At 45.3% G+C, this 24619-nt stretch overlaps 1 protein-coding gene across 2 annotated transcripts in view; it reads left to right on the forward strand.

Moving 5' to 3' along the window:
- CD59 (CD59 molecule (CD59 blood group)) overlaps nt 1–24619 on the forward strand; it is a 231221-nt gene that overhangs the window by 114912 nt on the left and 91690 nt on the right. For both annotated transcript variants that reach the window (XM_069623400.1, XM_069623401.1), the window contains one exon: nt 22481–22559. In XM_069623400.1, the coding sequence (XP_069479501.1) occupies nt 22490–22559 (70 nt within the window). In that variant the 5' untranslated portion in view covers nt 22481–22489. The remainder of the gene's footprint in view (nt 1–22480; nt 22560–24619) is intronic.

Consider the following 24619-nt stretch of genomic DNA (forward strand, 5'->3'; position numbering starts at 1 on the left):
ATGGGGAATTACCGCCCCGCAAACCTTGGAATGGGGTGGTAATTCCCCATTGAACATTGGCGGACTCGTTACAATAACGGAACCAACCATGGTGCTAATAGCGCCATGGTTTAGCACCGGTGTTGTAATGAGGGCCAATGGCTCCAAAATTGCCTTTTTTCCCCGACTTTACCAGAGAGGTGCAGGAAGCTAGACAGTCCTTTGACCCACTTAAAAAATGCCTCCAGACTCTTAACATAAAATATGGACTCTTATTCCCTGCACAACTGAAAATATACTTCAATGGAACGACTATACATTTCACGGACCCCAGAGAAGCATGGAGCTGGGCGGAAAGACATCTGGAAGGCGATTGTAGACCAAATGGGTGACGAGGTAACCACAGAAATCGACCGAGGCCGGAAAGGGTGCCCCCTGAGCAACCACAACAAGAACTGGACGCACCGCCAAACAGAGATATTGAATAAGGCGAAAGAAATAACATCGACCTGCGCATTGAAGGCCGACACCAGGACCTTATAACATCAAAGCTGCAGCTAAAATGAGACCCAGTCACCCGCATAACTGGCGGCCCAGCCCGTGTGGGCCCCCATTGCAGAGAGATAACCAAATATCGGACCACAGCAACAACTGGACGAAATGCTGCAAGAAGGAAATGAGTAAAGAGGAACTGCAGACATAAATGCTACCACAACTTTCTGGATACGAATACGCAACAGAACTCTTGAAAGACACTAGAACGGATCATAATGTGCACAATAGCTGGCAGCCCAACCCGAGCCGCCCCCGACGTGGAAGTGTGCGGACAACGTCAAAAGTGAGTGAGATAAACGGTCAAACAGCACGGACCATATCACAGGCCGGGAAACCTGACTAGATAAGAGTTAATGTATGAGTGTTGAGATTCAGTAGTTCTCAAGTTTATAATGGGGCGACAGATGCTTCAGTTGGGGTTGGAGTATAGGGAGGGGGAGTTGGGTATGAGTTTTTTAGTCACTGGTTGACATGCAAAGGTACTGTGATTACACCAAATATAAGAGAGACAGACAACGCACACCCTAACACCCGCAAAACAGTAATTTCCCGCAGGACACGTCCATAAACCACAGAATACAGACCCCCAATGGCGCCACAAACTGTGATAACCAACAAGCGCCTGAAATTTATGACATGGAACGTTAATGGACTAGGATCCGGCATTAAGAGACGCCTGGTGTCGTAATACATAAATCGATACACACCAGATATAGTGCTCATAACTGAAACACACCTTGCTGGAACGACATGCAACCTCTTCAAGAGATCCAACTATCGCACGGCGGTACACGCAGGCTTCTCCATGGGGGCTATGGGATGCTGATCCTAGTCCGTAAGAGGCTGCCGCTGACAAGATCAAAGGTGACTCACGACACCGGAGGTAGAAATGTACACATAAACGCTACATTATGGAACCAAACCCTTGCGATTATGGCAATATACTCCACACTGGCACTCCTAGCTACACTACTGGCAGAAATTACTCCCATCCTCGCCGTGAATACAGCGGATACCTGGCTTTTAGGTGGGGACTTCAATTAGGTTATGGACAACACATTAGATTGCACATACATAAGAGGGAGGAACCCTACAACTAGTACCAAACAGGCCACCTTTGCCTCTGCACTGGGCTTGAAAGATGTATGGCGAGACCTGCACAGAGACACACACGAATACTCCTTCCATTCAGGCGTGCATGCCTCGCTATCTAGGATAGATTACTTCTTTGTACCAGTTCAGAATATATGCACAAGGCATATAGCGCGTCCCTACCGCGCGGCATATCTGATCACTCCCCACTAATGTTAGAACTCAATACAAAAAGACCACGTCCTCCGCTCCGCCCAAATGGCGGCTTCACAATTATTACCTGGGGTTCCCGGACCTACAGGAAAAAATAGAAAAAGCTACCTCCACTAACTTTGAGTTGAATACAGGCTCTGTGGACAACCCTGGAACATTATGGCAGGCTTATAAGCCAGTTTTGAGAGAAGTCCTCTCATGGATGGCAGCACAGAAAAGGGCACACCGGAAAGAGGTTGTAGACGCTGAAGAGGAGTTGGCACATAAACACAACATATAGAAAACAACACACCTGAGACAAATAGAGCCTTGATGTTAGCTCAGAATAAAACTACACAATCTGTCACTAGACTGCGCCAAGAAGGCACCTAGAGCCATGAAAGCACGTCTGTATGAAACAGGGGAGAAAGCTGGCAAATTGTTGGCTTGGCTGGAAAAACAAGATGAGGGGCGCAACGACAAATCAAAAATATTAAAAATATAAACGCAGAGCTAGTCTCAACTGACGAGGCAATAGCAGAATGCTTTGCAAAATACTACGAAGAGCTATACAGCCCCCCGAATACCCCAATAGAGCACACAGCAACAGACGAAATTGACCTTCCCTCACTCACCACAGAGCAAACAAGCACACTAGACAGTAACATAACAGAGGAAGAGATATCAACAGCCATCTCCCAACTTCAATCGGGCAAAACCCCAGGCCCGAACGGGGTTTTCCGTTTGACATTTGGAAAAAAGTATGTCATCTAGACATAGCAACCACCTGCTCAATATGTTTGAATACTCCAAAAGAGAAGAGATACTCCCGATGGACTTGCGTAAAGCCACCATAATAGAAATACCAAAAGAGGGTAAACCCCCAGATGAATGCAGCTCCTACAGGCCCATATCCCTAATCAATAGCGAAGCCAAAATACTGGCGAAGGCACTAGCCAATAGACTTCAAAAGGTAATCACATCTCTGATCCACCCAGATCAATGCGGCTTTATGCCGCAGAGATCCACGAGAATGAATATCCGTAGACTACATTTAGCACTTGAAAGAGCACCTACCCTACAACAATCACTGGCGCTATTAGCCATTGATTTTGAGAAAGCCTTCGACTTAGTCCACTGGGAGACACTATGGATAATCATGAGGAAAATGGGCTTTGAGGGACAATTCATGAACTGGGTCCAGCTCTTATACAACACCCCAATAGCAGAAGTGAGAGTGAATGGCTGGTCCTCCCGTAACATTCAACTGGGGAAAGGTACCAGACACTGTTGCCCACTATCGGCCATGCTATTCGCATTGATTATTGAGCCACTGGCAGTAAGCCTGCGAAACACACAGACGTGGTCTGGTTTCCGATGGAACCCAACCTGGGAGGACAAAGTATCTTTCTACCGGATGACCTACTGATTTACCTGGGCGATCCGGCTATCTCTTGTCCTATAGTGACACAAATACTGATAAAATATGGCGCCTTCAGCGGCCTGAGAGTGAACTGGACTAAATCATTGCTTTTGCCGGTTAAAGGAATAGACTGTACACCTCCCGGAGGTTCCCCATATAAAGTCAAACTAAACCAAGTCCGATATATGGGCATCCTGATCTCGAACAGACTGGAAGACTACGTGACCCAAAATCTACATCCAATCGTGAAGTGCTTTGCACAAGACGTAGGCCACTGGGGATCATTGCCACTGACAATATTAGGAAGAGCAGCGCTCTTCAAAATGCTTACTCTGCCCCGCTTCTTATATATATATATATATATATAACGCCCCTCTACACATCCCCACAGCAGAATTTCGCAAAATAGACAAGACACTATGAAAACTATTATGGGGAGGGAAACACCCGAGGATAGCTTTAAGTACCCTCCAGCGCTCTGTGTGGGAGGGAGGGATCGGGCTCCCAAACATCCAAACATACTACTGGGCGAGCCAGATGGCGACAGTAAATGGTATACTACACAGCAATCCAGAATTACCGCACATACGGGCAGAAAAAGCAGCAAGGCACGGTATACCCCCAATCGAGAGCCTGTATAATATGGGAGGCCGCCCCCTCGCCCGCACAATAACAGCCCACACGACCCAAATCTGGAGGGAAACTCAAAGACACATAGGTTGGGAAAACAAAATCTCCCCCGTACAACCCCTCTGGAACAATACCTACCTCCCGGAACTTCGCAAACTGCCAAACTGGGAAACAGCGGGAATACTAACTATCCAGCAAATGATCAAAGAAGGCAGAATCTTATCCTTTTCCGGAATTATCGGCCAATCGTGGTCTCCCACCTACTGAAAACTATTACTACACACAATTATCCCATGCACTCACCAAACAAATGACAAACCTCGTAAACCTGCCAGAATGCACACCGATAGAGAGGAACATAGTCACAGACAGTGTGAATGTCAAAACTACATCTATTATGTACAATGCAATCTCTTCCTTTGCTACGAAAGAAATGAGTAGTCTTAATGGGAGAGGGATGTGGGCCCGCTGTTACCCGAGGAATGGATATCAACTTTAATGTACCCCAGAGAGACAGCAATATCGGCCAGGATCCGACTTATACAATTGAAAGTACTACATAGAATATACTACCCCCGAGTAGCACTATTGTCACAACCCTGAGCCCTGATCCCCACTGGCAAGCCCATTAGCCAGGTGGAATCGGGGCTTGGATCACTAATGAGGCCTGGCATCCACTTCTCAGACCCTCTTGGGGCCAGTACTTGCTCCTTTGGCGCCAAGCTCATCAGTATGGAAAGACATCTGCTTAAGGAACTACTTTATTTAGGCTTTCAGCCAACATGGAGGCATCCACATAGCTTGATTCCTAGAACCAAGCTATGCGGTCTAGTGTTTGAGGTGTGGTGGCCCAGGGACTACTTTACCTGGACTACTTTACAGTGGCTATTTAAACCACACCCGAACAAGACAACACGCTTCGCGTTACTTTGCTTCTAGCAATGTGACGCTCACCGTGTCCAGCTTTCTCACAAGCCTGGTGAATTCCGGACCTGCAGAAAAACCAAGAACATCGTTAGCAGCAGAATCTTACCTGCATTCATCATCCTTCACTGCTCGCAGCTCCTGAGTAGCTCTGTTGGTGGAGTTCCCGCCCGGATCGAAGGACCTGAGAAAAGGAGGAAGACCTCATTAAAGGAGGTAGTGGAGACATTACAACCACAAAGCGCTTAAAGACTTACCTGGTTGGTTGCTTTTCGGCCGGCATGGCTCCGGAACTCCATCTGCGCTGGGAACTCACCGCGAACTACGAAAAGAGAAAAGCACAGGTCAATGAGGGCAAGACATCGCTGTGCTATGCAAAGCGCCTCCTTACCGCATCACTTTTTCACCACTTAGCAAGCCCCGCCCACCTGGTGTCTTCCTGCTTCCCGCTCTTTTTCACCACTTAGCAAGACACGTCCACCTGGTGTCTTCCTGCTTGCCGCTCTGTTTCCCTACTTAAGGAGCCCTCCAGCTTCTTTTCCTTTGCAGATGGGGAGCAGGTGCAAGTGGACCTAGGTCACCTGGCCTAAGCCCCGCCCACCTGGTGCCTTCCTGCCTGCCGCTCTTTTTCACCATTTAGCAAGCCCCGCCCACCTGGTGCCTTCCTGCTTCCCGCTCTTTTTCACCACTTAGCAAGCCCCGCCCACCTGGTGCCTTCCTGCCTGCTGCTCTTTTTCACCACTTAGAAAGCCACGTCCACCTGGTGTCTTCCTGCTTCCCGCTCTTTTCCACCACTTAGCAAGCCACGCCCACCTGGTGCCTTCCTGCTTGCCGCTCTGTTTCCCTACTTAAGGAGCCCTCCAACTTCTTTTCCTTTGCAGATGGGGAGCAGGTGCAAGTGGATCTAGGTTACCTGGCCTAAGCCCCGCCCACCTGGTACTTTCCTACCTGCTGCTCTTTTTCACCACTTAGCAAGCCCCGTCCACCTGGTGCCTTCCTTCACCATCACTGTCTTGTGGCCAATGCTGGATTTGACTTTTATGGACTTCATTCATTCACGGTGCGTTACTCTTTCTCAACTCAAATGCTGGACTTCCTTTGCATCTTGTACTCATGGTGGCCCTGAATCATGCTGTTCCCATCTTCATCTTGTATCCTGGCTTGCAACATTATGTTTTACTACTGACTTCTGCAATTGTATTCGCTCTCCACTCTTGCTTCTCCACTCTTTTTGACTGCTTACTCTCTTTTGTCTCCTCCTTTCCCTTCTCCCTTTTCCTATCTCCTCCCTTTACTTTCTTCTATGCACTTACTCTATCAGAATTGTCCCTGGACCTAATATGATAGCAACCTCGTCTATTTCCTCCACCCTCCCATTACTGTTTTTTTCCTCCCCACCACCCCTCCAGCACTATCTGAAATGTCGTCAGGCCTAGTATGATAGTCGCTTGGTTTGTTCCTCCCCTCCCTTTCTGCACCCCTCTCCCTCATCTTTTTGTTTTTCTCCGGCTCTACCAGAAATGTCGTCAGGCCTAGTATGGTAGTCGCCTGTCTGTTTCCATTTCCTTCCCACTCTCCCCCTCCCTTCCTTATCTATGTCTTAGCTCTTGCACTATCTGAAATGTCGTCAGGCCGAGTACGATAGTTAATTTCACATCCTTACTGTTCATGGCCTGTAAGAATGTGGTTGTATTTTCCCTTGTTCCCTCCCTTGCCTTGGAGCTCTTTGAAACACATTGTGTATAGGCGCTATATAAATAAACTATCATATCATAGCGCTATAGCGCACCATCATCTCCTGGTGAGAACCAGCATATCCAGTTCTCCAAGCGGACTCTCCGAGCTCCTAGAGAGATAAAAATAAGAGACATTTAGAACAGAGAAAAGGCATGCAAGAATTTCAACGCCATCAATCGCAATAAGACCTACCTGAAAGACACTACAAGGGCAGCAGTCGGTGAAGTAACTGGACCGCCTGCGCCCACAAAAGACAACGCGCCCCTGCCCAGAGAACAGGACGCAGAGCCCACCGATTCCGACAACCAGGTGAGAAGAGAACCTGGAGGGGCTGGAAACACAAGGGAGGTGGGGGAAAACTTACCTTGGTCGCCCAGTCCTAATACAGTCTTCATTTCGATGCGGAATCCCATCGACACCGAGATCACACCAGGGAATCATTGGGAAGGGCACCAACGACCAACTGGCTGGGTGGCGTCCCCGTGGATACCAGGTGAGCGTAACAACTATACAACTGGGGCAAAACTATAGATGCCAAATGCCTACGCTGCAAACAGGAAGAGGTAACCTTTTACCACATCTTATGGCAATGCGCATGAATACAGTACTTCTGGCAAAAATGTTGTGACGTGTTGTCAAGGGTCAAAGGCCTGCCAGTCCCAAACGAACCAAAACTCCTTCTACTGGGGATTGAAGAGGAGGGAGAAATGACCCGCTTCGAAAAGCTTTGCTTTCAACAACCACAGGGCTGGCCAAAAGGAAAATTGCACACCTATGGGGTTCAGAGATCAGCCCTCAATATGACCAATGGGTAACTGATGTGGACGCCTGTATATTAATGGAGCGCCGAGGCTACCAAACCAGCGGATACCCGGGGAAAGCTGACAAAATATGGCATAAATGGGAACAGACTATGTAAATAAACAATCAAACCAAGGGACCCTGTTATGCGTAATGCAATATTCTTAAATATGTAAAGGATCCAGCCCAGGAACTGTCATACTATGTGCTAATGTGCTTTACCTAAGTATGGTGTCTAACCACAGTGCTTTTAACGAATGCGTGTAAGTTATGTTTGTATATTGTATGTCGTTTTGAAGTAACAAAATAAAATTAAATGTGTTATTAAAAAAAAAAGACATTTGGAAGGCCGCAGTGGGGTAAGGGCGCAGTGTTTGGCAGCCCCTCGGATCCACTCTGCAGCTTCCTCTTTTCTGGCCTCGCCCCCCCCTGGACATTTAAACTGCAGCAGAGCCCCGCAGCGGTGAAGCCCGCGGCCGGGCAAGGGTGCAGTGTTTGGCGCTGCAGGTGTTCGGCGTTGAAAGTGGGAGGCTCGTTCTGGACCCGCTCGAGAGAAGAGGGAGAAGTAAGTGCAGGTGAGGGACTGTTTGTCTCGGATAGGAGAAGCTTAGCCCTGGTGTGGGCGACCGCTCTTGGTCCTTGTGAGCCTGCAATGTCATTATTTAAGAACTTGAGAACATTGAAAGTCCATGGCCCACCAAGGAAACCCCCATGCCCTCTGCCACTAGCTTTCTCACCCTCCCCACTCCCCCCCCCCCCCCCGCCTCCGTTTTGCTCCGAGGTTTGCTCCGAGCCTGCCCGCCAAAAGATTGGGCTTAAAACCAAGCGAAAGGTCTGGGTTGTGAAGAGGCTACGATTTCAGGGTCAAAAGGGAGCGCCAGCTATAGCCCTCATCTCTGAAGTCCAAAACACTGACTCAGTACCTGGGGGGGGTTGGGGGAGACTTACAGGTTAAAGTGAGGAAAGAAGGGGGATGTCGGCCACAGCTGCCACTGGGGAACAGCATGGATGCTGGACGAGGACTCTGAGAAGGAACAAAACCTACCAACCAAGATGGTTTGTTTGATCCACGCGTTTGAGGGGGCCGCATAGCAAAGACTCAGAAGGCCCAAGTTGTCAGAGGCTCTAACGGAGGAAGGATTCCAGGCAGAGTTCAAGGCATGGATGGTTCATTGACCCGTCCATCCTTTGCAGCCAAGCTCTCTATCCATGTGCCAACCATGAGTTTCAGTGCCCCTAAGGTGTTTTCCGTCCCTGGAAATCTCTGTCTTGGGACGGAGATGCCGGTGTCCCCTAAGGGGGACATTGCAGGATTCGGAGCACTAGACAGTAGCTATTCTTCAGTACGCTCCACCCTTGCAAGCAACACTGGTTTTCTTCTCGCCATCTGGCTCTAACATTGGTGCCGGCCTGGGAATGGCCCTATCTAGCTCTACCTTGGTCTGCCCGATTGCCGAGGGCATTCTACTTATTGATGACCTTATGTTTAATCTCCCCTTGTGCAACAGAAGCACCTCGAGTGAGCCTGTGACTACAGCGAGCCCATTGGCCAGCCCCTCTCTTCACCTATCCCCACTCAGGGTGTCTAAGCAACAAAAATGCAAAACCCCCTCTGTTGCAGGGCTGGCTATTAACCCCCCAATCGAGGTTGATCTGTCATTCAGGGGGTGTAAGTGTAACCAAGTGTTGGTTGCCATCAGAAAACTGCTTACAGCCCTTACAGCTATTCAGGGGAGGGAGCAGTATTCAGGGGAGGGAGCAGAGTGAGGGGGAGCCCTTTCATATTCCAAATTTTTGTAAGGGGCCCACTGACTCACCTCTGGTACATCCTAAGAATCGAGTCTTTTTTGAGATCCGAGATTATAGCTCCAAATTCTGCTTCTTATCCTGATATCTGGGAACGTACAACCGGCCAATGGAAAAAAACCCTGTGCAGGGGTCACTAAGCACAGAGAGCCTATTGGGGTGGCGGACTATGCGCCAAGTCAAGCAGGACTAAAATGCCCTAATCTTGGGCAGAAGAGTTCTTGTGGTTTATGGTATAGAGGCGGTCCATCTCAGCCCCTCGTTCAAGGTCGGACCGGACGCGCTATTGTGTATCTTCATGGGGTAACAAAAATGGAAAGGAACATGCACGAGTCCAGGGAAGCCCTTGTAAACAAAAGTTTACACTGGTTACGGTCCGTGAGAGGCTATTATTTTGTGTCCAGGGAAACTTTGGCGGGTTGTCGTAGATTGGCCAATTTAGGCAAGCGTTCGGGGGGATATACTGGAACTGGCCTTCTGGGACTGGAGACTGGCGAGTAGGGTCCTAGGGAAATGGGTGGGGGGGGGCGGGAGGGACGCCCAGGAGTGGAATTCTACTCAACCTACATCTGCATTTAGGCTCTGAGTACCCCATGAGGCCAATTAGAAGGACCTACCACCTGTCTGGGGCAAACCTCACTCCTCTGGGCCGTGATCGGACAGGCTCCTTGGGGGTCAGGTCCAGGCATTGGGAGTTACGCAGAGGGTGATGGGGTCCTCTGTTTCACCCTTTCTTTCCCCTAAGTGACTCTTTGAAGTACCACACTACCACACGTGGTCTATTGATTGTAATTGCTTTTGTGTGATGTTCTTGTTTTGTGTTTGATGGACTTTTTTAATCCGAATAAATTTACTGACTGACTATAATTTGGATGTTTGGTCTAAATTATTATCAGATTTATTTGCAAGTATTCTAGCTGCTGCTGGTCTGCTGCTACCATAATTTTGATTTTCAAAGGTGGGGATAGGTCATCTCCTTTATTTTATAGGCCCATATCACTTTTGGATACCTCTAGCAAAACTTTTGCAAAAATTATCCTCAAAGAGCTTCAACAATGGGTGCCTCAATCTAATTCCCTTGATATCAATCAGTCGGGGTTCCGACAGGGCATGGGCACGGCCCTAAACAGTTTTGTGTTGGATCTACTTGCACACCAAGTAAAAGCCCAAGCAAGACCAGACCTTTTGGCTGTTTTGGACATTAGTAGGCCTTTGACCATGTAAATGGGTCTTTGCTCTGGAAAGTCATATTAACAGGGTTGTCCACTCCCACTGGTGGGGATACTTGAGGCACTGCATACGGGTACAGGAATTAGGGTGAGGCTGGATGCCTTTGGAGGATATTAATCACGGATTGAGATTTTGGACAGCCTAGATTTGTCGCTAAACACATCAGAATCGAAGGTTTTGGTGTTAAAGGGTGGTAGGAAAAAATGCAAAATGACTCCCTGAAACCTAAATACTGGTAGCCTTGAGGTGGTTAGCAAGTTTATAAACTTAGGCGTGCCTGTCTATGATGATTTTGGATGGCTCTGACCTTGTGGTGGACCTCAAGGTCAATTTTTTGGGAGCACTGGTTAGGTTGCACCTATTTGATGCTAAATTCGGGAGATTGTCGATGCTTCCAGTTTTAAAACTGTATAAACAGCAAATGGTTCTGAAATTGATATACGTAGCCCAAACCAGGAACATACAAATGGATTGGCCTAAATTGGAAGGCTTAATCTGGTGAGGGCTCCTACGGCTACCTCAGTCAGTCCTGTTAGCGGGGATTCTCTCTGAATTAGGGCAGCTCCCCATTCAGACCATGATTGCCTGGGGGAAGCTGCAATTGTTTGCAAGTATTTTTTGTTTCCACCAGCTGCGTCAATGTATGAGTGTTTGAACGCCATATGGAAGAATGGCTCATGTATGGTTCTAGTAGACTGGGCTTCTGATTGCTTAAAACATTACAAGCAATAGGTGTATCCCTACAAGAACTGGGAATTACTCCTAAATTGGCCAAGACAAAATTATCTAGATATATCTGGGCTAACTTGAGAGAGTCTTTATTGCAATATCAATGTTTTGGTGATCATTTTGTCTAGAAAACTAAACATTTTAATACTGTTGCACCATACTTGAAAAGGCATCCCTCAAGGCACTTTAGGTTTCAAATTGTAAGACTGAGGCTAAACCTAGTGTTAACACAAGAAATTCTTGGACGACCAAAGAACATCCCACGGGAGCAGGGGCTCTGTTGCCATTGCCACAAGCCTATAGAGCCTCTAAAGCATTTGTGTGTGCAGTGCCCCAGCCTATGGACTTTGCAGTCTCAAATTTTATCTATGAATTTCGTTCATACAGATGAAGAATTGTGGAGGAGGATCTTTAATTGTAATGAATTGTGGTTATCTATTCATATTTTAGAGTTTCTAAAGGCCTGTGCGTTGGATTTATAACTACATGATGTTGAGGATGTCAGATTGTTTAATAATTGTTTGATTTTAAATGATCGTAAATTGTGATAAACTGTTATGAATTGTTATGATTTTTGTTTGTTTTTGTTTTATGTTACAATTTGTGCTGTAAGACACAATAAATAAAGAAAAAATTAAAACCTCACATTCATCTTGACTTGGAATGTTTCTATATGTATAAGTAAAATGTCCCACCCACACTTCCTCTGCTATAGGGTTTGTTTGCAGAGCAGGCTGCAATGTTTCACACTCTTTCATCAGTTGCCATAATCGGGCAGAGTCCCTGCTAGCCAAGGTTTTCAACATCATTTCTGAATCTTGTTGAAACAAAAGCACTGTGCGAGGCCGCGTCTAATTTCTAAACCTCAACATAAGTGCAGACCTTTCTTTCCCATGCATGTATATTGGCTTTTTTTAAAAGTCCCTCATAGCCGCTCTTAATTCCCTCTTCTTGGCTTGAACAATTAGGTCGAATCACTGCTTATGAGAGAGTATCGGCCTCTGATTTACAAGTGTTTTAACAACTGTATGTACAATTCCACAGATCACCATCGGCTGTTTCGAGGCGGTTTGATTTCTCCAAAAATGTTCGATTGATCTTCTTAACACCTGATTTTCTTTCTTCTGCCTGTAACTTCCAAAACTGGATTATATTTCACGAATTCTTGCTTCACATCCAGAAAACTAAAATGGACCAATAGAATATCATGATCTCTACTTGGAGTCCAATGTGATTAAGTTTTCTCCATTAGAAGTGGCACATCTCATTCCTTTGGGCTTTGAGCGATGTGATTTGCCTAGGAATCGCCTTCTGGGAACCTCAAACATAGACGGAATCAAATCTTTGTAGAAATTCTATCCATTAACACTGCTGACACTTAAGCGCACTCCCTCTGTATATTCTCACAAGGAGCGGGTCTAAATGGAGGGTTAGGAGACTCAATCTAGGAGAGATTTGGTGGCCCCCATCTGATGCTGAAAGGCTTCCTGAAGGTAACATTCACACACTGGATCCGGGACGTAAAGTCTCTGAAAGGAATACTCTAGGATCTACCGATTTTCACTCAGAATTAACAAGTGCCTCCCTGGACGCTTGCCTTTTGGAATAATAGACGCTTCGCACATTTATGTATGGATCATGATCTACGAGCTAGCAAAGTAGACCTTTTTTGCCTACAAGAGACTTGGCTGCCACAAACTCCCATATTGGACTCTTACAGCTCTTATTTGAACCCTGCTTATAGTGGTGTAAGAGGTCGTCCTGCATCTGGTCTTCTCACATTTGTTAATAATGGGGTGGGGATATCGGTGTTGGTCATTTGGAATCCTAGTCCTTTCCTGCAACTTCTATATGTAAAATTTGATTTGGGATCTTCCTTTGCTAATAGACGAGGCTTAATATTGAATGTAAATTGGAATCCGATAGTGATAACTACCGAGGGATTTATAAACTTAGTTCTGGATTCCATAGATGGATATCATGGTCAACATATTGTACATTTCATGGTGGTGGGTGAAGATTTAAATACACCTTGCATTGATAATAGTAGAAATCTCACTGGTGCGTTGAATACAAAGATGGACGGTCTGCAGAAAAGAGCAGTGATGTGGTTTAGAAGTATGAGATTGAGAGACCTACATGATATGATATGGCATTTGTAACGCGCCTATACACGAGTGTTTCAAGGCGCGACGAAGCGGGGGGGGGACAAAGGGAGACAGACAATGATCCTACTAGGCCAGGTGTCATTCAGACAGTGCAAGGGGAGAGGGGACTGGGAAAAGTGCAAGGGGAAGGGGAGAGGGGGAAAGTGCAATACGTGGTTAGTAGAATACAAGATAAATAATAGGGCCAGCTGGTGGCAAGTGCAAGGTAAGTGCCGGGAGAAGAGGCTGTGGGATACAGAGACAGTCCCGTAGTGCAGGTAGGCAGTGCAGGGAAGAGAGGCTTGGCCAAGGACCGAGATCGGTGAGTGGCCCAGTAGCAGATTCGGTGCAGGTTCAGTGATTTTAGCAGGGGAGAGAGGGAGAGAAAGCGGAGGCAAAGAGGAAGGTTTTGAGGTGCTTTCGGAACCGGAGATGGTTCTCCTCAAGTTTCAGGGAGGCAGGAAGGCTGTTCCAGAGGGAGGCCCCTGCTGCGGAGAGAGATCTACCGCCAGCTCGTTGCTTGGAGAAGCGGCTGACCCTGAGGTAGTTGGAGGTGGATGAGCGAAGAGCTCGAGAAGGAAGATATTTAGGAAGAGAGAGTTGAAGGTATTTTGGCCCAAGGCCTCAGAAGGCCTTGTGGACAATGCAGAGGGTTTTGAACTTAATCCTCGCAGCCACTGGGAGCCAGTGTAGTGATTTCAGTCCTGGAGAGATACGGTCCTTGGGCTTGAGGCTAAGGACAAGTCTTGCAGTCCTGTTCAGGATGAGTTGCAAAGGGCGGAGAGTAGAGGCAGGAAGATTTAGATAGATGCTGTTACAGTAGTCCAGCTTTGAGAGAACTAGGGCTCTGGAGACAGTGAGCTTCTGGGGGAAGGAGAGGAAGGGAAGGATCCCTCTGAGGAGGTTTAGCTGGTAGTGTGACTTCTTAGAGACGTCAGATATGTAAGGAGAGAAAGAGAGTGTGGAGTTGAAGATGACACCAAGGTTTTTTGCCTTGCAGGTAGGCGCAGGAAGAGGGCCAAGGGAGGCCAGCCAGAGAGCTGCAGGGAAGGAGGGAGTCGGTGTGCCGATAAGTAGAATCTCAGTTTTACTGGCATTAAGGCATATTCTTAATGGTCAGAATAAAGGAGACGTCCCAGCTAGGGCAACCTGATCTAATGGAGTTCAGTTGAGTATTCTGGACTATATCTTTGTATCAGGGTCGCTGCTAGGAGAAATAATAAATATGGGGAAATAATCGCGTGATCATGCCCTTCTAAAAATGAGATGGGGTGCCTAGATTAGGACACCAGAGAAAAAAAGTTAACTTGGAATGCTCGCAAAGAGGGATGAGGGTTTGTTTAAAACCTCGAGATATTTCAGCTCTTCTTATTAAGTATAATAATCAACTGGAACAAAATGCAGATATTGACTAAGTTCCTTTATTATTGGAATTCAAATTCGATTGCAAAAACAAGCGAGGACTTGAGCAAAGGCGCAATCATGCGTGCGATCAACAAGTAATATCTGAAAAAAAAGACTGCATAGAGATTTAAAGAGACTAGGGAAAATGAAGTTGGGCATACATTTGGAGCTGCAGAAAAAGAGAAAGCAAAAATAGGCTGGCACTGCATGAAGTTCAAATGATAGAGAATGAGGAAGAAGATATGCTAGCCGCCTTAATGAAAAAAAAAACTTGAGGCAAATTTGGTACCTGCTGAATAAATGTAGCCCTCTAACTCTCTAACGCGGTCTCTGAAAAGTATTGGAACACTGTCTATGAAGAGCTGTTTTTTTGTAGAGAAGATACCCTCATTCAGGTACCAAAAAAAGAAAGTGAGCAAGCAATGGTCGTCGTCATTTTAGATGCTGAACCTTGAGCTCTTGATTAAAAGATTAAACTCTTCAAGGGCGCCCGGCCCGGATGGGCTTACAAACTTAATGATCAAAGAGATTTATACATTCTGGCTGCCTTTCGTCTGAAAGTTGTTTGCATGGATCATAGAAGCTGGGGAGATTCCGGATTCTTGGAGACCTGCAATAATCGTCCCCATCTTCAAGAGGCAATAGGACTGATCCGGCAAAATAGCATCCTGTTGCCCTCCTGGATGTAGTGGGCAAACTCTTTGTGGCTCTGCTTCTTCGGTTCTTGCAGGGCTGGATAGTGGAGTCAAACAGAGTGGATCCCTGACAGTCTGGCTTCACGAAGGAAGTGGGAACTGATCTGAACTTGTTTTTGTTGAATATCTTAAAATGACAAACTTTAAAAATGGGAAGTAAAATCTAACGTAGATTTAAAAAAGGCATTTGGTAGTGTTGACAGGTCCCTCTTATGGAATACATTGGAGTCATGGGGATGTCCTATTGATCTTTTGGCAGTAATTAGGGCTTTGTATACATCAACAAAGGTTCAGATTAGACTGAGATCCCAGGTTTTATTGACCAAGGAGATCCTTACTTTTGAGGCTTGAAACAAAGGTACCCTTTGGCACCCACATTGTTTAATTTATTTTTATCAGATCTTGGGGAGAATCTGGAAGAAATGTGGGGCTTTCCTCCCGAAAATGGGGGGGGGGGAGGGATGAAATTAAGAAGGATTTTATATGCTGATGATCATCTGTTGATCGATCAGACCCCTATTGGTCTTCAGAGAAGACTGGATGGGCTGCAGAAATACATGAGAGCAAATTTGCTTGAGATAAATCCAGCAAAGACCACGATCATGGTAATGGGTCACACGGGTGGTATACAAAAGTGCTCTTTTATCTGGTATCTATGGAGGGAAGCCTTAGTCCAGGTCGCAGAGATGATATATCTAGGTAGGAGCCTGTATAAACACTAGTGTAGATGATAAACCAAGACAAAAGCATTGGAAAACGAGACTCAAAAAGTTGACGGCAATGGGAATGTCGATCCATTAAAGGTTTGACAGGTATTCAATTCTTCCAGTTTTGATTTTCTACCTAACTAAAGTGGTCTCAGCTATTGAAGCATTCTTAACTACCCCTTGGGAAATCTGGGAGTCTTTGAAAGGCTATTTTTGGAGAAACATTTTGAAACTTCTGAATATGGTTCCAACTTCTGTCATCAGATTTCAACTTGGCTTGACATCCCGTTATGCACTTTCTTTGTTCAGGAAATGTAATTCTCCCACTCCAGCGATTCCTTATGATTTTGAAAACACAATTGAGTGATTTTCAAAACTATCTTCTGGATCAATGGGTAAAGGTTTGTCATGCCATATTGGATAGACTGGGAGCACATTTGGGAACTTTGATCGTAAACCCTATCAGAGTTACGAAGAAACTCTGGGAATCTGACTGGATTCAGACCTTGGAAGATAAAGACAGTCATCATTTACAGGTAAGTATTAAAAGAGAAAGCCAGAGGTATAACTGCTTGCCATTTTGGTACCGGATTAACATATTCAAACTACACATTTTGGTAAATTGGTACTATCTAGGCAACTAGAAGATGCAGAGGCCTGTGGACGTACCTTTTATTGGAGGAGGACTTGCCAGCAATTTTTGTTTGTTCCAGTTCTTGAGAGACGTTTTTAAAGGGGTGGGAGACCAAATTTTGGTGATTAAGAAGAGTGATTGGGATTATAACGGTCTTTTTATAGAATCGTTTTCCTTTTTATATATGGATTAATTGTTCTGTATTAAAAAAAAAATCGAATTTTGTTATGCTCAGTGTCAAATAATCAGAAATAGACAGTCCAATATGGATTTTTGCTTTAACCGTTTCCATGTTGAATTAGCCGTTATGTCTCCGACAATGGCTCCCTTTGGCATTGTTAGCCCTCTTGAGTACATTAAATGAGGCCATATTCTCCACCGGGAACTAATTTTACCCTGTACATCCCTCTGAGTAGGAGACTGGCCATCTAACTCTTCACTGATCACGTTCAGATCTCCACAGATTCTAATGGCTGTTACTAAGGGTTTAGCCAAGCTTTCATCCAATCTCGGCTATCCCATCGATAAAGGCTCCATACCGGCTTGGTTCCAATACAGATTCAATATAACAAACCTAGTCCAGGGAAGATGTCATTGTACAAGCTAGTTCAACTGCCTCTGTGAAGATGTTTGGGGATTTCCAATTGAGTAGTGAGCACTCGCACCCTGATCGAACAGCCAAAAGCAAGCCTGCCATAGGTCTACCTTTTGGCCCCCTTGATTGCTGAGATTGTTAAAATACTAAAGCCATCTAGAACCGGGTCTACTAGGAGCCAAGTCTCCTGCACAGCTATTAGAGCGCACTTTGCAATGTTCCTGTTTTTTGATCCAAACAAATGATAATGCCTTTGCATATTCCACATACCCATTTGAAATGGCCGCCCTACTCCGTCAATGTGTTGCTAATTGCTGGAGTTTCTAGCAGCCAAAACACCAGGACCATGACTGATCCAGTTGCTGTGATTCCGTCGAGATTTGAATGGTTCAGGACTTTCTGAATAACAAGACCTCCGTTAGAACAAATAACCCTAAGAGTAGGGTAAAGTGTGGTACTTACTTGCGAGGGCCTTCGTGATTTATGTATCTCTAAAGTGTTAAAGTAAGAATCTTTATCAACCTCATATATTTAAAAGCCCATAGGATGTAATAGAGCTGCATTTTCCAAAATAATGTTCTCATTCAGAGTCGAAGGGAGATGCAGAAAGATATTATCCAAGTGTTTCTTTGCCAAAAATTCCACTCTGCTAATGTCTCTTGATTGAATCGATCGTAGAGATATGATATGATATGATATTTTATTTGTATCGCGCTCGTACACAAGTGTTTCAGAGTGCGACTAGACAAGGGAACAGGGGAGAACACAACAACGATCTTACTAGGCCCAGTGACATTGAGAACGCGCAAGTGCATGGGAATGGGAAAAGGGGAAAAAGTGCATGGAAAGGGGAGAGTGGAAAGTGCGGAGCAGAGGAGAGCAGATAAATAAAATAAATAAATAGAAAATGGGGGCCAAACCACCTCAACACATACGATCGATTTAACGTGACTGGATCCTTAAAGTGTGGCAAACATTCCATTAGCAAGTTTCTTTTGGGCAAGTAAACAAGTTTTTTTTTTTAAGGCGAGAGCACAGCGCATCATTTACTTCCGGTTGATTCAGCAGTTGTCTGCATTGTTCTAGAGTATAAAAAGGTGTTTCCATACTTTTCCCACCGTTCCACTAGCCCAAACTGGCCTATTCATCCCCTGGCTCTGTTTTATTATGACCGGCTGCTCAAGGTTTCCAACATCTGAATACTCATGAGTTAATTCTAAAGAAACGTGAGCGTTGGACTTCAGATTGATCATAATCGGAGTAAATGGATATATTTAATAACTCAGAGTTCATGATGACTTCTCTATTTGGAGAGATAAAAGTAGATCCAGGTGTGTTGTCACCTGCTGTGTCAAATGTTTATTCTGCGGCTGGGGCACCACCACATGTTGTTTGACCTCTAATGCCAGACATTCCGGCATAGTTGAGGCCTAAATAAACTTTCTAGAGCCCCTATTTATAGCTTTGCTTGGGGCTTTCTCATTTGTTTTTACTTTTTAGGCTTCCTCCCCACTTTCCTCCGGTTACAAAGAAATCTCCCCCTTCCTTGAACCTGGAATAAGGGATAAATGTTCGAATCTTCTAATATGGCTGCAGGCTTATCAGTTTCCCTCAACAGCACTTGATCAGTTCCTGGGGTGTCTACAACTCTATCTCTCCTGGTTCAGTGATAGTTGGCTTTGAGCCATCCATATTTTCCATATTCTCCATCTGCAAACTTTGCGGCATGGACTTAGGGCGTATTTGTTATACAGAATCAGCTCGAGGCATATCGGTTTGTTACTGATTGCAATATGGGCCCCATTACGTTGGATGCAACAGAGGGCACAATGTTCTTTGCTATTTGAATTAACAAGCCCTCAAAGTCCTATTTTCGCAAGCCCTGCTGAGAGTTAGCCCCTGTTATGAAGCCCTCAATAAATAATATTTAGATGACAAAATAGATAGATAATAACAAAGTCTGCTCGTTAATCTTTCCATTGAGTGATTCATACAACTTTAACGGGGACAACATTGCAGTTTGATGATGGGGGCAAACTGCCCTCCAAAATCGGGGGCAGTTGCAACCACCGTGTGGGCCTTATGGAGTGTGGAGTAGTGGGCACAGTAGATCCTGATGAGTCCAGGGAACCCTCCTCATCAGTATGCTAGTATAAAATAGGCAAGGCTGAAAGGGGAAGTCCTCTGATCTCCCGTCAAGGTATGTTGCAAAGTTCTAAGGTTGTGAACTTGGGCTATGGTAACATCCCTCAGTTGCTTGCTTGCCAAGTGGAATACTTTTTTTGCTTCCACTTGAGGCAATTAAGAGATGGAGACACTTTGACATACTGGGGTGGTGCATTGACGTAGTCTCCTGTGGTTCTTGTGTCAATTGCAACGCCATTAACTTGTCATCTGATAAAGGAATAGGTTGAGACTTATTCAAACTTCCAGACACTACTTTACCAAAATACTTAGTGATTTTTGTCGGCCAAGAGGTACTTGTAATTATCTCAGACACTCGACAACCACTTTGAAGCGGGGTCAGACTCACTTGGATGCCTGTTTTTAAATAAAAGCCCTGAGTCTCGCAGCCAGCAGAGCACTCGACGATATTGGAAGTGAGTCTGCTAATGATTTTGTCATCGGGTCCCCTTGCTCTTGATCTGCAATCGAGTGTCCCACAGTCTCTTTGGTTAAGGTTTTGCAGCAATACAAGTTGACCGCTATAGGTCTCAACCAATAAATAAAAGTCAACTGTTATAACGCCGGCGAGTTTAGTTTCCAACACTAAAACGCAGCATTTGCTAACAAACTGGCGAGGCACTTGTGGAGGCGTGCCAAGGCTTGTTTCACTGGGACAATATGAGCGCATGAGCAGTGCGTACCAGCAGAGGGAAACCCCACCTGTTCCAAATTACAGTGTCAGCTAAGACTAATCAGAGAGAGCCTGCAAGTGAAGCTGTGCCGACATTGGTAGCCTCTTCCGACACAGAGGCTTTCTGACTTCGTTGAATGGGGCTTCACCACTTTGTCAACAAGTTTCTGAGCGGTGCTTGCTTTGGAAACTGTACCGCCTGATGAGTTTCCAAAAAGCCGGGGAGAGTTCGCCCGTACAACTGACCTTTGAAGTGTCTGTTTTGACTTTCAATCAGGTGTCAATTGAGCCTCCACACAGGGAGAATGTTTAAACCAATATTGATGCAGCATGGAGGTTCGCTTCACACACTACGCAAAGGCCAGGTCCGTAGTAAGTCTTCTTATCATGGGACCCGCAGGGTCATGGCCCCGGAGGTAGAGGGCCCAAGCACATAAGCCTGGAGGTGACATGCAGGTAGGAAGGGACTCCCTCACTCCCGCCATCCTGGTGACAGCAACAGGTCTGGGGTGGGAGGGGTGGAAGGGACCGGCACGAGGCAGGTTTCACGACACACATGGCCATAAGGAAACACTGGGCGAACAAAAGGAACACCAACCTCACGGGCGCCACTTTTGTTCAGGAAGGGGATGCAAAAATACACCTACCCTTCACTGGGTAGGATCACAGGGCAAGCAAAACGATGACAAAAGGGGGTCCTCTAGAAGGACCGGACATATCACCGGCTATGCAGAATTTGCACCCAAGGTGCCTGCATGCCCTTGGACAAAGAATTCTCCATAAGAGTAAGGGGCTCCTGCAACCCTCTTCTCTCGTTGCACCGACGCTGCCAGCACCACAACAAGGAGGACCCTCCAAAATTACCTGCCCTCCCCCTCCACCCCCCAAGTTGCCAGCAAATGGCTGGAAAATACAACGCTTGGATTAAGGGAACTAAAAGGGTTGAGTAAAACAAGTGGTGGTCAGCACGTTGACCTACCTCCACCCCTTACCAGGTTGCCAGAAAATGGCCTACAAATAAAACACGCTTGCGGGGAAAGAAAGATGGAGGGTTTTTATAAAATATCAGTGGTTGTTGGTCCTTCCTCCCAAGGAGCCAGAAAATGGCACGGTAAATAGTCATATGTGACACCCAGGGGAGGGGGCAGCTTTGCCCCGCAAAAATTAAACTAAAGGGGGGGGTCCTTGCCCAAGCCGCCAGAAGATGGTCCAAATACGCTTGGCGCAGTTCGCCTCCTCCCTCCACCCACGCTACAATTAAAATTAGAGGGTATCTTTGCCCAAGCCACCAGAAAAAGGTAACAATATGCTTGGGCAACTCTGTCTTTTTTGGCTTAAGGAAATACAGTGGGTCTTAAACAGGAGATGAAAAGGAGAAGCACAGCTGACGCTGGGCAAATGTCGGAAGTGGCACATAAGGAGGCGGCATGGATCAGACCCGAGTTGGCCTCATGCTGGAGCAGGCCTCTGCGCTCCTGATCCCATGATGCCCAAAAGCAGATAATTTATCATTATGTGTTTGGTTTGTTATGGTTTGTGTTATGCCATGACTGTCATATGTGTAATAAAACTTACGGCTAACATTTTCCACCTCACTCACTTTTTTTTTTTTTTTTTACAAAGTATAGAAGCATTGATTGGGTTTGGGGGTATGCTGCTCCCAACCAGCCATTCTTCCACACTATGTCACTGCCAAGTTTATGTGTAAAGTTTCCGCTGCTGCCTCAAATACAATAATGCAAACATAACCCCAATCCTAAAGCGTTATATGATCCGTAGTTCGCAGTCGAGAAATCCTACTCTGGAACTGCACCACTACTGCTAGCGCTAGCGCTTGGCTCTAAGCAGGAAGATGAACGTTCAGTCATGTTGTCTCTCCGCCTCCAAATCAGACCAATGGACACTACTCTTCTCTCTTGAGCAATTTGGAGAGAGTTTTAGGATGTGTCCGTCTTGTTAAGTGAAATAAAAATGTGCGAAGTGTGTACTAGGGTCCAAACCGAGTATGGACTCAGTTGAAGAATCAGTCCTTTCTTCTTGGCTAGTGAAGACGTGCCATTATTGCATACTGAGCTTATTTGCCCATATATCCGGGTTCCTCTCTGCAACAAATGGGAATTGTCAAAATTATTTTCAAGATTTTTGTTGCTTTACCCAGAATGTTGCTTGTTTTAGTAAATGTAGTTATTTAAATTTTTTACTTTTTTCTGTGGGTGTCTGCCCCAAAAACCCTTTTTAGAGAAAAGCTAGCTGGCCGTGCACTCATTTAGCAATTTTTAAGAGCTTTTAAGAGCTTTTGCAAATAGCCTCTTTTTTACATTTTTTCTCCTGTTTTCTCCCCAGGAAGAAAACATGAACCGGATCAGATGGAACGGTGGTCTATTGGCCGTGGCAGCTGTGGTGCTGATGCTTTGTGACTCTGGTAAGCATTGACAAGTACACTCTGTTGAATGCCAAGATCCATGCCTCCCGACAGAACACCTCGCAATGTGGGGGTGTTGCCTAAAGCATTTTTGCAGTGTCACTAAAAAGCATGAGACTTTTAGTCAACCAAAGCTATTGAGGTGAGCTTACAGTGCGCTCTTTATTTGTGCACGTGTGCGCGTATATAAAGCCGGTTGATAACTCGGGTTAAAAAATACTTTATTTGCAAACTTTTGTCATCTTCAATTCACTTAATCAGGCACAGACATTAAACCCTTGGCAACCCGTACAGCTTAAGCATTCACCTCTGAAATTCATCATCTGTTCTGATTTGTGGTTCCTTCACAAGAGCCATGCATTGAAGAGGTTACCCCTACACAAAGTTTAAATGGGACACTGCAAAACATACGCAAGTGGTGAAGAGAAAGAAACACTTATAGGCTGCTTTCAAAACCATGAAGGGATGAGGGGTAGTGTCAGTCTTGGCAGGTACAAACCTAATTATTGAAGGCACTTAGGTTTTAGGCAGTGCTGGTTGTGTGTCCACCACAACTGAGCAGGTTACCTGCCATGTCCATCTATCTTTAATCTGGGGATAGGAAGCTCAGTAAATCACATTAGATTATGAAAGCTTGCAAATAAATTACCATGTTAGCCTAATTGATAGTTTTTTTGGATAAACGCTTAGTTTCTTAACCTTTGCTAACTGTGTCTCTCTGTCTCTATGCATGCTGACATAGAGACCCAGCGCCACCTATTCTAAAAATGTCCAGAAGCACGATAGCCCTATGAGCCAATGGGGTAGCAGATGTCACAGCTATTTTAACCCCAAATCCAAATCTTTAGGCTGTCCGAATAAGTATATATAGTTTACGACCACATACATTTTAATGTTGGGGTGAGTGTCTTAATAATTAAATGTGCATCAATACGAGTATCTGTTATGTAATGGGTGATTCAAGCATACAAAACTCGTATCACAGACCTATTTGTCAAATGTAAAGATCTGTGATAATAATGTTCCCAGAATGCTTTCCGATTTTATAGAAGCATCCATGTACTCTCAACGGTTCCATTTGTCACCTCCCCCTTTCTCATAGGTATATTTCAAAAGTGTATAAATGGAATGTAGCAGACTGTCAATATTGTAATGATCACGTTCTTTCCGAAAAATGTATATGGTTAGTCTCGGTTTTAATGATGAGTTTCGCTCAGTAAGACTAGCATAACATTCATGTGCAGTATATTCTGTAAGAGATCATTACAGATGGACATTGTAACATTTTAAAAAAAGACACTTGACACATTTTTTTATTTGCTTCTTTTGCAAAAAGCAGAGACCCCCTCCCCCACCCCCCGCTTTGTGTTTTGTCTGATTGCTGTCCTGTCAGCAACAGCTGGTGTGGCTATTTGCTGTGTATAGGCGCGTTACAAATGCTATATCATATCATATAGCAAATGCTCACCTGACGATGCATCTTCTGTTCGCAGATAGAGACCCACATATAGTGAGAGAGGGAGCGCCAGATCGACATATGTCATGCTCGATACAGCTAGTCTACTCATAAAACAGTATTGACTTCTGGCTTGCTGGGACTATATCAATTCAGCATCACACTTTAATGCTCAATCCCATAGAAAAACTTTATGCAGCTCCCACTGCTCTTAGGCACAGTGTGGCGTGCCACTAAGCTATTCGTGATAGTTAAAATATTCGCCTTTTAATGCAGTTATATTAGCATATGGCCCAAAAGCAAAAGTTGTATGACATTCTCTAAAAGAAACTAAAGATCTATTAACAACAAAACACAGATAAGAAAGCGAGTAAATACATTAAACTGAGTATGACACACAGCTGAGCAGGTTCATCACATAGTTAAAGACTTAAAAGGTAATTCAATGTAGATCCTGAATGAATAGGGGTCTGGATGAAAGTCTTTCACTCACTTTCACAGTCTGCCAAGAATTTTTCCTCTGAGTTCTGGTAGGATATCTGCATAATTAGATGAAATCTTTTGTAGGAAGTATAATGAAGTTCCATGCCTGGCTCTGACAGTA

This window comes from Ambystoma mexicanum, chromosome 11, assembly GCF_040938575.1.
Source record: "Ambystoma mexicanum isolate Mex_15411 chromosome 11, UKY_AmexF1_1, whole genome shotgun sequence".
NCBI lineage: Eukaryota > Metazoa > Chordata > Amphibia > Caudata > Ambystomatidae > Ambystoma > Ambystoma mexicanum.